General features: G+C 30.2%; 1 protein-coding gene across 1 annotated transcript in view; it reads left to right on the top strand.

Moving 5' to 3' along the window:
- Positions 1–16,300, top strand: part of LOC111625298 (F-BAR domain only protein 2-like) — a 44,869-nt gene extending 28,569 nt beyond the window's left edge. Inside the window, exons 3-6 of the mRNA XM_023368421.1 lie at positions 7,233–7,307; positions 12,487–12,628; positions 12,710–12,781; positions 15,784–16,300. Of these exons, the coding sequence (XP_023224189.1) occupies positions 7,233–7,307; positions 12,487–12,628; positions 12,710–12,781; positions 15,784–15,894 (400 nt within the window). The 3' untranslated portion in view covers positions 15,895–16,300. The remainder of the gene's footprint in view (positions 1–7,232; positions 7,308–12,486; positions 12,629–12,709; positions 12,782–15,783) is intronic.
- Positions 16,301–16,616: the final 316 nt, after the last annotated feature.

Genomic DNA, 16,616 nt, shown 5'->3' with positions numbered 1-16,616 from the left:
CATCGAAGAGTTCATAATGGAACCTGAAACGGATCTGACGACAGAAGAATGCCATGAACTCTTGAATGAAGAACACCAAGAAACTCGGCGAGATATGTTTTCTTCTGAAAAAGAGGATTAATGCCGATATCTGTTATTAAAGATCTTTTGTAGTAGTAGGAGGATGTCAAAATAACGATCATAGAATGGCATCCAAACCAGGTTGAGGCTTGGGGATTTCTACAATTGCAATGCTATTAATTACTTACAAAACATCCTGACGAAGCGAGAAAAGCAATCGACATTAGACAGATTCTTTAACCCTTTCAAACAGAAAAAAACATGACTAATAAAAATGGAAGACTGTGTACGTATGTATTTTTATTATTACATATAAATAAACGTAGTAAGAAAGTATATATTTTTTTATTTTTAGGGGTCTCCAGAACAAATTAATTAAATTCCCATTAAAACCTATGGTAAATCGATAATCGGTTAACGAACAATTCGGATAGCGAACAAAGTCTTGGAATGGATTATGTTCGTTAACTGATCACCCACTGTATTTATTAATATTTTGTTGCCCACTGTTGGTCTACCCCAGTGGTCCCCAACCCCCGGGCTGCTGACCGGTACCAGTCCATGGATCAAATGGTACCGGGCCACCCAAGGAACATTAAGTTACTGGTATTTCCATTTTATTTACTATGGTGTATTTCTTTCGAGTTTGTGCGACTTTTAATGGACGACGGAGCAATGGAATAAACTGGACATAAGAAACACACTTCGGGTGTCATTGTCTCCTATTACCCCCAGATGAAACCGTCTTGTTGCAAAGAAACAAGCTCAGTGTTCTCATTGATTTATCGTTCTAGTGAGTTAAAATGTTAAATCACATTATATTCATTTTTTGCTGTAACTGTATTTTATTTTGAAGGCATGTTTAAATACTATTAAATTAAAATATATTAAATTAAATCAATCTAAAATATGAACAATCAACGTCCCCCCTCAGTGGACCACGGTAAAAATATCAAACGTTGACCAGTCTGCGGCGATAAAAAGGTTGGGGACCGCTGGTCTACCCCATTGGAGATGGATACATCCAGCAGGACAATGCTCCATGCTATAAAGTTCAAATTGTCCAAAGATGGTGATGCCTTCATTCACCTAACTGACATGTACTTCAGAAGAACCACAGTCCCTTTCTACTGATGGACGTCTCTTCTTTATTTTGTAATCCAATCCTAAATTTGTACATACGCATTTTCTTGTTCAGGTGCAGGTAGCACCATTGCATGCCTCGAACTGTGGTATGCCTCTTGTATATTCCAATTGTTTATTTTATTGTATTCCTCATTACATTGTATTTTCAACCTTATTTCTGATCCCACCCGGTTATGTTTCACGGCACCGGGNAATATAAATTTTGAAGATTTTATACTATTAAAGTAAGAAAATTAATAGTTATAATCAAATTCAAAAACTATAATCACATCATTAATCCTTTAATTTCTTTATTTTATTTAACAATCATATCTATTTACATAAGTAAATAAGTACATATCTATTTACATAAGTAGGTTCCATAAGTTTGAATTTTATTAGTGTAACAATAATGCTCATTGATCCCCTAAAATTACATTTCTTCAAGAAACAATTTTTTTTTTTTCCTAACTAAATTAGCTTATAATTTTACATCATTGTAATTGAGATAATTTCTATGTATTAAACAATTTATAGAGTAAAACCGTATATTTCCTAGAATACTAAGGTGAAAGGTCAAAAATCTTTCATCGTATTTGGCCTCCCACGTTTGTTGAACATCCATTAAACATAATTCTTGCCAGCTGGGTTACAGGCAAACTGTAATGGCGACAATTTTAAAACTAAAACTAATCTTAATTTTGCGTAACTAAATAATATTATTATCATTTAAGATCAATTTATTTAAAGAATGTTTATTTAATCTCGTGTTCTTTAAAAAAAAAAACCCTTCTTAAATCTAAATGATAACAATTTAATGACATTCTTAAAGTTCTTATCGGAAGATTTTTTTCTAAATTTAATTATCTGAAACATCTTTTACTTCACTTATTATTATCTAAAATAATAAACAAAGTTCGTGTTGCTAAAGAAAACATTATGATTCAAATGCTTCAGTTTTCATGAAGTTAATGATAAGAAAAATAGAATTTTTATGTATTTATAGAATATTCATTTTATGAGTTTCTTTCTTTCCTTTCTAGACTTACATTTCCTTTCTTTTTTTTCCTCTCTCTCTTTTTATATAATTAAAGAAAACATAATTCTGATACTCAATCAAAATTCGTACAGATTTATATAAATAGTCTCGAGATTTTTCATTTATTTTAATAGTGAAATGTAATTCTTCTGTCAACAAAAATTTAATTATTTTTGTTGGAATGGCATTTATTGATAGCCTAGTTTTTTTTTTCTTCCTCATCTTTGAGGATGTATCAATATATACAGTACATATATCTATCTATATATATAAACCTACCTTACTAACTTCCTATTATGAATTTAAAAGCACTTTTTACATATTTCTTAACTTAAAATTGAGGTGCACCTTAAATTCGAGAAGATTTTTTTAAAAAATAATCATTAATTCTTAACAATTACATAATTTTTAAGTGTAATAAGTTAATTATTGTCAAAAAAAGGGAGGAAAAAAAAATCAATGAATATGATTTTTAGATACAGGATAGAAAAGCATCACTTGATACTCAATTATCTTCTTATACAAAAGGTAGTAGATAGTTTGTATTATGATTTAAAAAAAACATGTTATAATCTTTTAAAATATTAAAATTATTCATGATTTAATTATCATTTACGGTTAGAAAAGATGATGGATGATGTTATAACAAAGACNTAAGGACTCATACGATGCCTTCATTCACCTAACTGACATGTACTTCAGAAGAACCACAGTCCCTTTCTACTGATGGACGTCTCTTCTTTATTTTGTAATCCAATCCTAAATTTGTACATACGCATTTTCTTGTTCAGGTGCAGGTAGCACCATTGCATGCCTCGAACTGTGGTATGCCTCTTGTATATTCCAATTGTTTATTTTATTGTATTCCTCATTACATTGTATTTTCAACCTTATTTCTGATCCCACCCGGTTATGTTTCACGGCACCGGGATGTACTATGTATATTTTTATTTTAATAAAGAACTGAACTGTCCAAAGATGGTTTGAAGAACATGACACAGACTTTACCTTGCTTAGTTGGCCTCCATAATTACTGGATCTCAATCCAATTGAGCATTTGTGGGATGAGGTCAAAAGGGACATCAGGCAGCTGGATCCAAAACCATCCATTCTTAGTGAACTGGAGAATGCAATTTATTGGATATGGTGCCAGATTCTTCCAGTCACTTACCAACATGTTGTAACAATCATTTTAATCACAGTAATTACATACCATGGACTTAAAATATTAGTAGAGTCCATGTCAAAGAGACTTACAGCAGTATTACAAGCAGAAGTGACCAACAATGTACTGAGTAGATTTCATGATAAATTGGCTACTCGTGTGTGTGTACACAATGAGAAAGACATAATCATTAAATTTAAGTTAAATTTTAAATATAAATATTTTATTATTTATATTTAAAATTTAACTTAAATTTAATGATTATGTCTTTCTCATTGTTACTATGTCTCATTGTTACATTGTTATGTCTAGTCATCATGTTATTACTATTTCTTTATAATAATTATTTGTTTACAAATTAACATATAAACTAAATTACTAACATAGAGGAACAATAGTATTTATTGTTGTCATAATGATAATAAAATATCAAGTTCCCAAAAAATACAATAAATTTTAATATAGTATAATAATTGGGGCTAATGATTACAACTTAAAAATTTTTATGAAAGATTAGAATCTGCATGTACTGTATTTACAACATACATATTAATGGTTGCTTTTTCTTAATTATGCTGAATTAAATTCATGCATAGCTCAATGTTTATTCAGGCAACATTCAACTTTGTATATATTCATGGTCCCATAAGGTTGTAGTAGAGAATAAGGCTATAATATTGGAAAATGGAAAATTTTGATCAGTTTGAAAATCTTGGGGAACATAGGCTTAATCTGGCATAAAATGTAATTGGTATAGAGTGAAAAGCTTGTTATGGATTTGGTAACACTGATCTCATTTCTATTTAGTACAAAACAATTACACTGCCAGATGTAAAGTTTATAGTATAGCCAGTGTTTTCAGCCAATATAAAATCTGTACATTATGAAAACAACAAAATAAGTTATTTGCAAATAATGGAAAGTTCTATAGATAAATATATCCACACAATTACATTACAATGGTACACCAACAGAAAAACAACTCATGGACTAGTGGTCTGCACTTTGATGTAATCTAAAAACAGACAAAAATGAAGCAAGCTAGATTGAAGAAGAAAACATGCACAAGACACCAATCATTCCTTGCATCAAAGTAAACACAATGACATCAAACATTCAAAGAACATACAATTGGAAAACACTTGGTGCATACAACATCTAAAATTTTAAATTTTTTAGAAAATCTTTCAAAAGTTGTAAATTTCTCCAGTTGTAAAATAAATATTATTATATAAAAAGTTTAAAAATTATGATATGGGAACAATTGCATAATAAACATTTTAATTAGTATTGTATGATATGTTCAATATTTTGGCTATTTAATCAATACAGATATACCCAAAATCTTTATTCAAAATAAAATAAGTATTTAGAATGTACAAGTTTTGAACAGTAAATATAAAAAGCAAATATTTGGATATAAATTTAAAAAGTGGCAATTGCTTTTAATTATAGAAATTGGTAACCCCTGGACTTTTACTTTTGTTTAATATTAATAATAATAATTATTATTAAACAAAATTATTATAATTATTCAAGAAACATTCCCTAAATATAAAAATTTATAATCCAGACAGAGCCTTCAAATATTCAAACTGTATATAATAAAACAAGTAAAGAAAACTACTCTATCCAAGAAAAACCCTCATTACCAAAACACATTCAATCAGAATCAACATTTTCAGATATACATACATTTGTTTATTCTGATTCAATCACTGTAGTTACATACCATCTTAAAATACCATCAAAAGTGGACACAGTCAAAGTAATTACAAATTATAAGCTTTACCTAGGAAAGAAAACTAGAATCACAAACAAATGTCATTGGACAATAATTAGGCAAGATAACACCATAGCCACACACTAAAACATCATCATCAAACTAAATGAAACAGGTTAAAAGAATATTCAGGAAAATCAAAATGCACTCATTACACGAATATTATTTACATGTACACTCTCAAACAAAAACTTAGCCATATCACAAAAACCAAAACAATATAAAATCTGTACATTATGAAAACAACAAAATAAGTTATTTGCAAATAATGAAAAGTTCTATAGATAAATATATCCACACAATTACATTACAATGGTACACCAACAGAAAAACAACTCATGGACTAGTGGTCTGCACTTTGATCTAATCTAAAAACAGACAAAAATGAAGCAAGCTAGATTGAAGAAGAAAACATGCACAAGACACCAATCATTCCTTGCATCAAAGTAAACACAATGACATCAAACATTCAAAGAACATACAATTGGAAAACACTTGGTGCATACAACATCTGCAATTTCTGGTATAAAAAGTTTATATTTCTGCACCAGGATCTAGCTAAACATTTTCTATACACAATCCACAAGACCTGCAAAAAATTTTTACATAAGACATCACACACACATCATCATCATAGACCAATCACACTAAAAAATATTTACTTCATACATCTGTCTTCTTTCAGAATTCTAAGTGAAAAATTTTTTAAGTATTTTGAATCTGAATTATTTAGCTTTACTTCTATGTAAAGTTGCAATTTTTAACTATTTTATTGCAAAGGAAACTATGTCTTATTTATTTCTGTATTTATAATTTTCAAAATCACAGAAAAATTTATAGTTACTCTATAGTAGTACTTTGGTAATAAAATTAAAACCTTGAATTATGTAGTAAAATTATACTCTGATCATTTCTGAATTATATATAATCCCGTTTATTATTATGGATATGAAAGATAAAACGATTATAACTTTACGATATTATTTTAGATATTATGTAACATTATTTTACTGAGAATAATCATGATAAGTTTATAATTGAAATTTATATTCGATAAAATGGGTTTTTGCATATAAAGATTAAAACTTTCGATAATAACGAGTAATGAATTGAAAAAAAAAGCAGGTATAATTTTTATAAATTTTTTTTTTCTTTTTAGATACGTATTCAAAGTTTATATCTGTAAATCTTCAGAGTTTAGATAATAATCCGGATACTCCCTATAACAACTAATCTATATAACTTTATTTAAAGCATTAATACCTTATCTAATTCATTAACTTTCATACTGAAGATACTTAATTAAGATATTATCATGAATTTTCTCGACCAATATTGACCATTATCTATATTATTATCTTCTGAATGAAGGAGAGAAAAAAAAAATACTTTTAATAATATATAATTTTTCCCCCCTAAGGAACATATATATTTTATAAAATTATTAAACCATTGAAAAACAAAATATCAATTTATAGGCAAATAATAGATAACATTAACTTGTATAGAGAATAACTATAAGAAATGAAAATGTAATTTGTCAAACACAAAGCTGGAGATTTAGATTTGGGACAACTTCTGCAGTTAAGCATAAAATATAGCTTCGTTACAGATGAAAAATAGTAATCTAATACGCTGAGTTGAACAAATACTCTAATTGCTATGCTAATGAAGAATTGTTCTCTAATCAATGTTACGTAATGATTTCGAGTGGAGTGAAACTAACGATTTATCATACACTGTGATTCACAAGATTTACAGGCGTGCTACAGAAAGTATTGGTGCCTTAATTAAACTAGAGAGTGTATTACACACACTTTTTATACTTGTTGCGTACAAATACTAAAAAGTATTATTAAAATTAGTTTGTCTTTTTATTATATACAAAATANTTATAGTTACTCTATAGTAGTACTTTGGTAATAAAATTAAAACCTTGAATAGAGTAGTATTTTTTTTTTTTTTTTTAAACTTTTGTTCTAAACAGTACATATCTAAACACAATTAAGAATGTAAAATATCACAAATTTATGATTTTTAAATTTTATCAATTTTTTTAGGTCAGTAATTGAAGAAACTCATTCAAAACTCCTTGCAAAATTGGCCAAACATGCAAGTAATTGCTGTACTCAAGGGTAAGAGAATTACATGATTTTCTTTTTAAATTTATTATATAGCATAAATTATAGGATAATCTTTGTAATTACATATTTTGGAAATTATAGTACTTTTTCAATATTTTAACTAAATTTTTTTTATTGAAGAGTAACAATATAAAATGTAGTTTTTTTAGAAATAAAAGCATAATCAAATTGCAATTTTGACATATTATTACTCATATATGGACATGCAATGACTGATTAGTTATAAGGATCTAAGATTTGTAATAGTAAATAAAAATTTAGTTTGAAGATTGGTAATGTCTTGATAGAATAGATTTAATTTTGTAGCTGAGGAAGTTTCTTTGCAGGAGAAATATGTTGAGGTATAATGAGATATTCTTTTTCGGAAACTAGTTCTTAATTAAGAAAGAAAGCTCCTGTTGTGTCTCCACCTTATTGTGTTGAGGGGCTTAGTGATCTCTGCTGCAGTGCTTCTGCGACTCATCAATGTCAAGATGGGAGACATTGTGCCCAGGGCTGGAAAGTATCCAAGCAGTGTAATAGATGCTGCAAATGATTCTCTTGAAGTACTAGATGACACTCTTCTATACTCAGCCTTGCATCTGCATTTGGGCTCTTAGATTTTGACCATATAGTTCCCCTACTTTAAAACCCATGCATAGTTTTTGAATCTGAAAAAGTGTGCTTAGTAGCAAGCCCACTGTTGCTGATTCATGGAAACTGCAACAAAACGTGATGGTCTCACTAAGGATAAATCATTATATTAATTAAAGTTTATCCAAATCAATCCTCAACACTGCAGGACAGCTTCTGCAGTGTTGAGCCATCATGCAGCATGACATTGATATAGTTCTGATACAGGAACCCGGAATCATCAGAAACAAACTTAGGATCTTGTCTAACTTGGGTGGCACTCTTACCATTTATCTGACAAGGATCCATGTACTTGCATTTTTGTTAGTAATTGGATTCAAGTATTTTTCAACTCAGATCTCTGGACAAGAGACTTGATTGGTGTTAAAAAGGAGAATTTAGTCTCTGTCTATCTTCCTTATAATTCTGCTGAGCTTTTTCCTCCTGGGGAGGTCAGATCTATGGTAAAGTTTTCTACCACTCTTCATCTTCCTCAAGTCCTTGAAGACAGTAGTGTTTAGGAATGTAAAGATTACAATATTAGAGGTAATCATATCCTGAACTTTTGGTAGGCACAGACCTGGAAATGTTAAATCAATGTGACAAACTCACTTAAGTCCCTTTTAGACCTATAACAATTTTGGAACTCACTCTAGCTTCCTCTGTTTTAGACAGCAGAATGGCGAATTGGTGTGTGTATGAACCTTCTCTATCTGATCAGACACCCTTAACTTGGCTTCTATTCTAAAAAGGGCAGCTTTTTGTAACCAAAGAGGACTGATTGGGTAATTTTTAAAGAGTGCCAGATTGGATTGCTTTTTCTTCTGGATTTAATATTCTGTTGGACATTTGAGTTTACTGTTGATTTTGTGCAACAACACATTCTTGAGTCCTATACCATTAGTTGTCCTATCAAGAGGGGAGTCCTACCTACCTATCATTTAGTTTCTTGGTGGAATAATGAGTTAAGCTCTCTGAGGTCTTCAATTCTGAAGTTATTTATACTGTTATTCTGAAATTAAACGTACTGGTAAGTGGAAGATTTATCATGAAATTCTCACCCAGTATAAAAAACAGCTCTTAGAAGGGCAAAAAGATCTTCTTAGAGGAATTTTTGCTTGACCATTTCTAGCAGTTTCAGACTAATGAATATTTTAGCTAAGAAATCCTGCTCTGAACTGGGTTCTTTGGTTCTTTCCAGTAGTAAATCTTCAGTCTTTGCTTGGGAAACTATTTTCTGTTTACTTAAGGCTCATTTTCCAGGCTCCATAATTGATGGTTCAAGTGAGTTTTTGGAATTTTTTAAACCTTGTCTAGATCCAACAGGGAATTCTGGAGATAGGCTAGATCATTTGTTTCCACTGCTAAGATCAAATGGGCTGTTAAATTATTTGATCTATTTAAGTCAGATGGACCTGATAGTATCATTTTGGCCCATATTCAACATTGAGCTATATTTTGGCTTCCATTCTCTGTCATATTTACCATGCTTGTATAGCAGTAGGCAGTAGTTTTTATTTCTAAGCCTGGCAAGAAATTGTATTTTGAAGTCAAAGCTTTTAGACCTATTAGCCTAATGTCTTATGTTAAACATGTTGGAGAAGCTCATTGGATAGGCATCTGAGAAACACTTGTTAGTAGGTTTCCTCTCCATTTCCTTAGTTTGCCTGTCAACCTGACGAGTCATGTAAGGCTGCTTTGCACAGTTTGGTTTTCCAAATTGAGAAGGACTTGGTTGTCAAGGAGATTGCATTAGCTGCATTTCTTGACATTGAGAGTGTTTTTGATAAGACCTCTTTTGAATCTAATGTGCTACACTTGAGTGTGGCATCAATCATGTTCTTTTTACTGAATTGACTTTATGCTACATCATTATAGTGTGGCGATTTCCCTTTTTGGTACTTCCCTGGGGCATTCATTGTGAGAGACTGCCCTCAAGGTAGTAAATATTCTTTCACTGTTGTTGTGGTGTCTTGTTGTGAATGATCTGAGGGACATTAATGGTTCTGGTTGTATGCCCACGTTTTTGCAGATGATATCATTCTGCTTTACATGAGGAAATTTCCCAGTACTTTGTTAGATCTTCAAAGAGATCTGACTAGTACGCAGAGCTGGTGCTGGCATATTAGCTTGAGCATCAATCCTGACAAAATTGTTACTGTTCTCTTTACTTTCAGGAGAGCTCTAAGAGATTTCTCTGATCTCCTCTGTGCAGCTTTCTTGTTCTATCAAGTACCTTGATAGAACAAGAAAGCTGCACCTTTATTACTTGACCAAACAAGGTATAAAATCTAACTTGTTATGAATCTTATACCTTGAGATGATGCTAGATAAGTCAGGTATATCTTTTGATTATATAGAGGTACTCTTGGCAAAACCTAAGGTCTACAACCATGTGTCCTCTGTCAGATTTTTACTACAGTGATTTGACCAAAAAAGCCTATGCCATCATAGTTTGGTGGCATAGCTGCTTTGCAAAGATTGTCAGACAAAGTTGCAAAGTTTACAGCATACTGAATGTCTGCCAAAAGTCTTCTTGTGAAAGATTTCTTGTCTTTTGACAGTGTTATGACTGGTTTTGGTCACTTTCATAAATACCTGTGCCAACTGAAACTTTGCTTCTCAGCTTTTTGCTGCTTTTGTGGATCTTCTCTATATCTCATTTGTATATCTTTGCTCAGGCAGACTTATTTTTCTGGGTTCTTCTTTTTTGAGTCCTGGTGATTGCCTTCAGCTTTCCTTCAGAACTCTACTATCTCTTTTTGTTTAGACTTCTAAGTTCTAAAGTAATCTTTTGACGGATGGATTTTTTTAATTGAAGTACAGTACATTAGGTTTGCTGCCCTCACCTCTACAATAAAGAATAAGAAAGAAGTTTAAATTTAAGATCAGAAGATATACATATGATATGTTTATAATATGAAAAGGAGGAGATAACAGGAAAGAAATAATAAATTTGATTAATAATAAAGTGTGTTGCTACAGGCAGTTCAGATCATTAAAACACAATTTTTCTGAACTTCAAGTTATAATACTAAAAACAAAATAAATTAAAAGTGTATAGAAAAAATTCCAAGTTTACAGTTTACATATATTGTAAGTTGGATGAAGCAATTAAGATTTAAACTAGTTATAGTTAAAATATTAACAAATGGAGCATACATCAATTTAATTAATGAGAAATTTTGAAAGTTGAATAATATAAGAGACTGATAAGACTATTGGAGAAAGATTTTTTCCATTTGCAGGTTGCAGGTTTAGTTTAAATGTTGTATTCTTAGACTCAGGTTTTGTCACCAATAATAATGAATTTCAGAACATGCTGAAGACAACAACAGCATGTTCATGCAGATTCTGAGCAATTTCCAAGTCTTGATGTTTTTGTTTTTGACTTAAGATTTGAGGAAAGAATTTTGCAGCAACTCTTTCCCAGTCATCAAGAAAGAGTCAACTTTTGCCAGTCAACACTATTGGGCAAATTACAGAGACAATAGGCAATTGAGCCCTATTCATTAACAGACCAAAAAAATTTGTTTGTTTGAATGTCAGAATATTGTTTTTGAAACCAATGCCAAGTTAAAAACACTAAGGTTTGGAATTACCAATGCCACTTTTTAATGAAATGTCATTTTGTAGAGATTGCCTCCCTGATGAATATACTGAAGGTCTTTTTCAGCAAAAGTTTTTGTTTCCATAAAAAAACAAGCTGAAAAAAGTTTTACGTTATTTAAATGTCATGATTAATGTAAACACTAATAAGAACAAGCAATGACTGAGTTGTCTAATTCATTGATTCTACATTTCGATGTGCAGAAGGTGCAATTTTGAGACTTGTTATGACTTTTTTCTATTTTCTTTTCCTGTATATTTTTTGCATTGCTCCACTTAAATACATTTACAGATTGTGTAAATCAGGGCTTCTTAAACTATGGGTTGTGACCCCATTTGGGGTTGCAAGATTTTAATGCAAAATATTGAAAATAATTTGTGAGAGTTTGAAAATGGCATGCGTTGTGTCATAGGTTTTGTGAGTTGCACTTTGTGTCACTTCTGGTGCAGCAAGACAACGATTCAGCAACACTGATTGTAGTGTGAACTAGTGTAGTGTTGTCGCTTTTCAGTGTATTCAGTTGTCTCTGTTCCATTGTAACACAAGAGTGAACTGTGGTAGTACACCATTATTGTTTTTGCGAATTTGTATATATCTTTATTTTATATTTTTTTGGCTCATGAAAAAAAATCACAATCATAAATGGGGTCATGAATAAAAAAAGTTTAAGAAGTCCTGGTGTAAATGATCAATATTAACTCACCTAGTAAGTTTGAACCTGCACAGATGTGAGATGTAAAAATGTTTTTTTCTCAAGAATTATATTTTGGAAAAATGACTAGATCAGTATGCCTACCACTTTTGTAGTATAATACATGAGAATTTCAATCAAATTATGATGATTAATGTTATGTGTTTTCCAAATGATTGAGTAGATAATACATGCAGATAAAATATCTGTAGCCTTGTTATGAGATGTTTTTTAAATTGAAGTATTTTATTTTTTAGAACATTTGCCCCATTTTGGCAACTTCTTAAGGCTTCTTCTGAAAAATTATCAACATTGCATGCACAAATGGTTCAAAGGTTCCAAGATCTTGTAAAAGAAGTCAATAAATATTGTGAAGAACAACATAAAAGGCATAAACAGGTGAACATAACATTAAAAAATAAAAGCATATAATTTGATTCTTATATTCTGTTATCTGAAAATGTATTCAATGTAATATAGGTAAAGGAGGAGGAATCTTCTACTTTAGAAGTAGTGCAATATATACAACAAACAACACTCTCTCTTCATAAGGTAAGTCATTAGAAAGAATATATGGTAAGCAACAAATAATTATATTTCCCTTTATATAAATTTATAGAACAGGTTTATTTTAATACAAAAGTACACTTCAAGTATTATTTTAAAAAACTTGAGTAATTTCTAGTTTTTACTTTTAATTTTTTTAATAAGTTTAATTATATAAATGATAAGTTTTTTTTATAATAGTATAATTGATAGTGATGTAACGAATATTCGGTTACTATTCAGTATTCGGCATATTTTTCACTATTCGGCTGAATACCAAATACTATGAACAGGAGTAATAAATAACAAAAACACAGTAAATTAATCATTTTGGTATTTAGATCTAATGTTATCGAGTTAGTGTTGTTTGTTTATATTTATTTATAACTTGTAACATGCACAAAATAAAAAAGAAAATAATATTATTCACATGTATTCACAATTTATAATTACAAAGATCAGCACACTTCCCCGTTTTTTGTTGGAGAATCGTTGCACATCTGAGGGTCTGACCCTGCTTATCCTTCTTTTTAAGTGCTCGTCTTTGCTCTTCCCTTTCTCTTTCTTCTATCACTCTAATCCATGTATGCCTGTGCATACATCATAATACGCGCTCACGATACTTTCGATTCGTCACTTTTCCGTCGTAGAGTTCCCATTTTACAATTACGTGACTCAGCCTGGTGATAACGGAGAAAAGAGACAGATATGACATCGATGAAGTCACAGTTATGATTTCACAGATTTGAGACAGCTTGATAGCCCGAACGGCCCCAGGCTTTCGCCTGTGCATGATAAGTGACTTACATTACAAAGCATTTAGCTTTCCAAAGTCTATGACAACAATTGTTCGGCATTGACGGCCGTGAATTTTGTGCCAATAAGCTGCCTCGACTTGTTCGATTATGTTATCGATTCAATTTCATATTTATTTTCACATTTTCACTTCACAGTCCTTCTCTGTTCTTTTTCCGTTATTTACACGTGTAGGTCATTTCATTGTTATCCACATTTGATATCATCATTTATCACATACTACCATGACACTTGTCTGTCTGCTACAACTGCCAAAAATTAACGCGATTGGCGAAGCGTAGTGACAGCAGGCGAATAGAGAACAGGATCCTTGCCATAATGAGGTTTGTGTGCCAATTTTTGTACGTGCGTTAATCAAGCCGAATATTCGGTATTCAGCCTGAGGCCGAATATACTATTCATTACAACACTAATAATTGACTGTCAATAAATCAAACTTCATTAACTGAAATTGCTTGTTAAGTTGAATTTATTTTTTTTTTTATTTTTATAACTTCCATAAAGTTAATGAATTTTTAGCCTCCATAAGTTAAAACAATTTTGAGAGCCTGTTTCAATAACTCAAAATTTAGGGCTCTAGTGAATTTATTTCATGTCTGATGTGTATGCTTTCTATTGTATATTCAAGAGACTACATGAAAACTATATGAAGGCAAACATTTAATTTGTACCCTTAAAGAAACATAAAAAGATGCTTGACATGTTAATGCCTCTTAAAACCACAACACAAATATACAAAAAATTTAAGAACATTTCAAGTTAAAATAAAACTTTATTTTTAAATGTGACTTGACAATTTTATAGATAGCACTCCTTTTTAAAACTTTAAAGAGGATTTGACAAGTTACATGGCATTTGAGACAAGATATTTTGAGATGATTGAGCACATTTAAGACATTGTTTAGCAGGAAGCAATGACACATCAAAACTAACCTAACAGAATTCTTTCATTAATAGTATGAATATATTATTTTGTATATACAGTGGGTGATCAGTTAACGAACATAATCCGTTCCAAGACTTTGTTCGTTATTCGAATTGTTCATTAACCGATTATCGATTTACTATAGCTTTTTATGGGAATTTGATTAATTCGTTCCGGAGACTCCAAAAAGTAAAAAATATATACTTTTTTATTATGTTTATTTATATGTATCAATAATAGTAAAAATACATATATATGTAGTCATGTTTTTTCTGCTTGTGGGAGTTAAAGAATCTGTCCAATGTCGATTGCTTTTTTCTTTTCTTCAGGATTTTTCAGAAGTAATTAATAGTATTGTAATTGTAGAGATCTCCAACCCCATTAGCTTTATTCTGGTTTGGATGCCACTTGGATGATCATTGTTCTGACATTCTCCTACTTCTTCAAAAAATCTTTAGTAGTAGATGTTGACATTGGTCCTCTTTCGTCTTCCTCTTTTTCAAACGAAAACACATCTCGCTGAGTTTCTTGGTACATCGTTAACTGAACATGTGTTCGTTGTCCAATCATAAAAATCTTTCTGGAAAGGGTTTGTTATCCGATTTGTTCGCTATCTGAACTGTTTGTTAACCGATTACCCACTGTATATATATATATATAAAAGAAATAATAAAAATATAATGTATTGTTTTTATTATTTGTTATACAAGCATCTAACTTATCAAAATGTCACAATGCAAATAATATCATTAAAATAATTGTAATTTCTGTAATTTAAGTGAAATTAACTTTAAAATTATTTTTTCTATCCCTTTCAAGAATCAACTGCATTTGTAAAATAAATTTACTAATTTACAAAAAGCAATAAAAAGTATTATTACATAATTAATGAAATTTATGAACTTATTATTTATTATGTACAGGAAATGATGCATATTTAATATGGAATCTTTACACTGTTTTATTACTAGAGAATCAAGTTTATTTTAATAGTTATGTAGTAATATATATTAAGAGTATTTTTACAAATGAAAAACAATATAAGTGAAATAGTGAAATGATTTGTTTAGATGTGTTTTTAATAAAATTGTTATGAACTTTCTTTGTTAATTTTATATCGTATTTAAATTTCAAATTATTTTAAAGTAATAATATAATTACTTGATCAATACAAAATAAAAATGAGAAAATTGTGTGATAACAAATCTTGAAATTGAAGAATGCGGAAATCTGAATTAATGTAACATGCTTTGCATTATTTACATAGGCAAAAGAAATGTATAATTCAAGATGCTTAGAATTTGAAAAATTAAAGAGAGAGAATGCTTCTTTAAAAGAAGTAGAAAAAGTAAGTTACATGAGTATTTTAAAAAATTAACAAATTTGATAATTATGTTATAAATAACAACTGTCAGAGCACTGTTTTCTAATGGTTAATATGAATTTGAACAATGATAATTCTGAATTTATCATGAATTTAACTGCAGCAGGGAATGGATTTGGAGTGTTGTAGAGCTTCTAGTTATGAATTTGAAATAAAAAAATTTTTTAAATATTAAAAATTTACTTTAATTTGTCAAACTTTAAAATTCCTGGTTATAGCAAAAAAATAGTCTGTATTTATATGCTAAGCTTATCCATGTTTTAGTATGCATTCACATGTTTGATACAGACAAGTGTAAAAAAATAGTGTATTGCATATTTTATACAGAGCTGTAACTAGGGTATGGCCAATGTGGCCCCCGCCATAGGAGCCAATTTAATAAAGGCGCCAACGAGAAGTTTTCGGAATAATATGTATTTGAAATTAATAACACAAAAAAATTTTTATATTTATATTTATATAGTATTTAAATGTCATTAGATAATTTTTTTACAATAGCATTTTTTTTTTTAGAATACAATTATTATTTTTTTTTAATAATAAAAATTAAAAAGGCGCCATTTTTATTCTTGGCCATATACGTCCAATCCTAGTTACGGCTCTGTCAACAAGCACAGATAAGCTTTGGTGGAAGTCGAAACGACACCCGAGAAGCCGATGTCGACAGAAAGGCGACAGTCTGTCGCCAAATCCGTTGTTCTGCCGCGATTGAAATC

The sequence above is a fragment of the Centruroides sculpturatus genome, unplaced genomic scaffold (assembly GCF_000671375.1).
Source record: "Centruroides sculpturatus isolate CEXI.00-Female unplaced genomic scaffold, Cexi_2.0 scaffold303, whole genome shotgun sequence".
Classification (NCBI taxonomy): Eukaryota; Metazoa; Arthropoda; class Arachnida; order Scorpiones; family Buthidae; genus Centruroides; species Centruroides sculpturatus.
The sequence above is the reverse complement of the archived record's forward strand: the minus strand, read 5'-3'. Positions and strand labels throughout refer to the sequence as shown.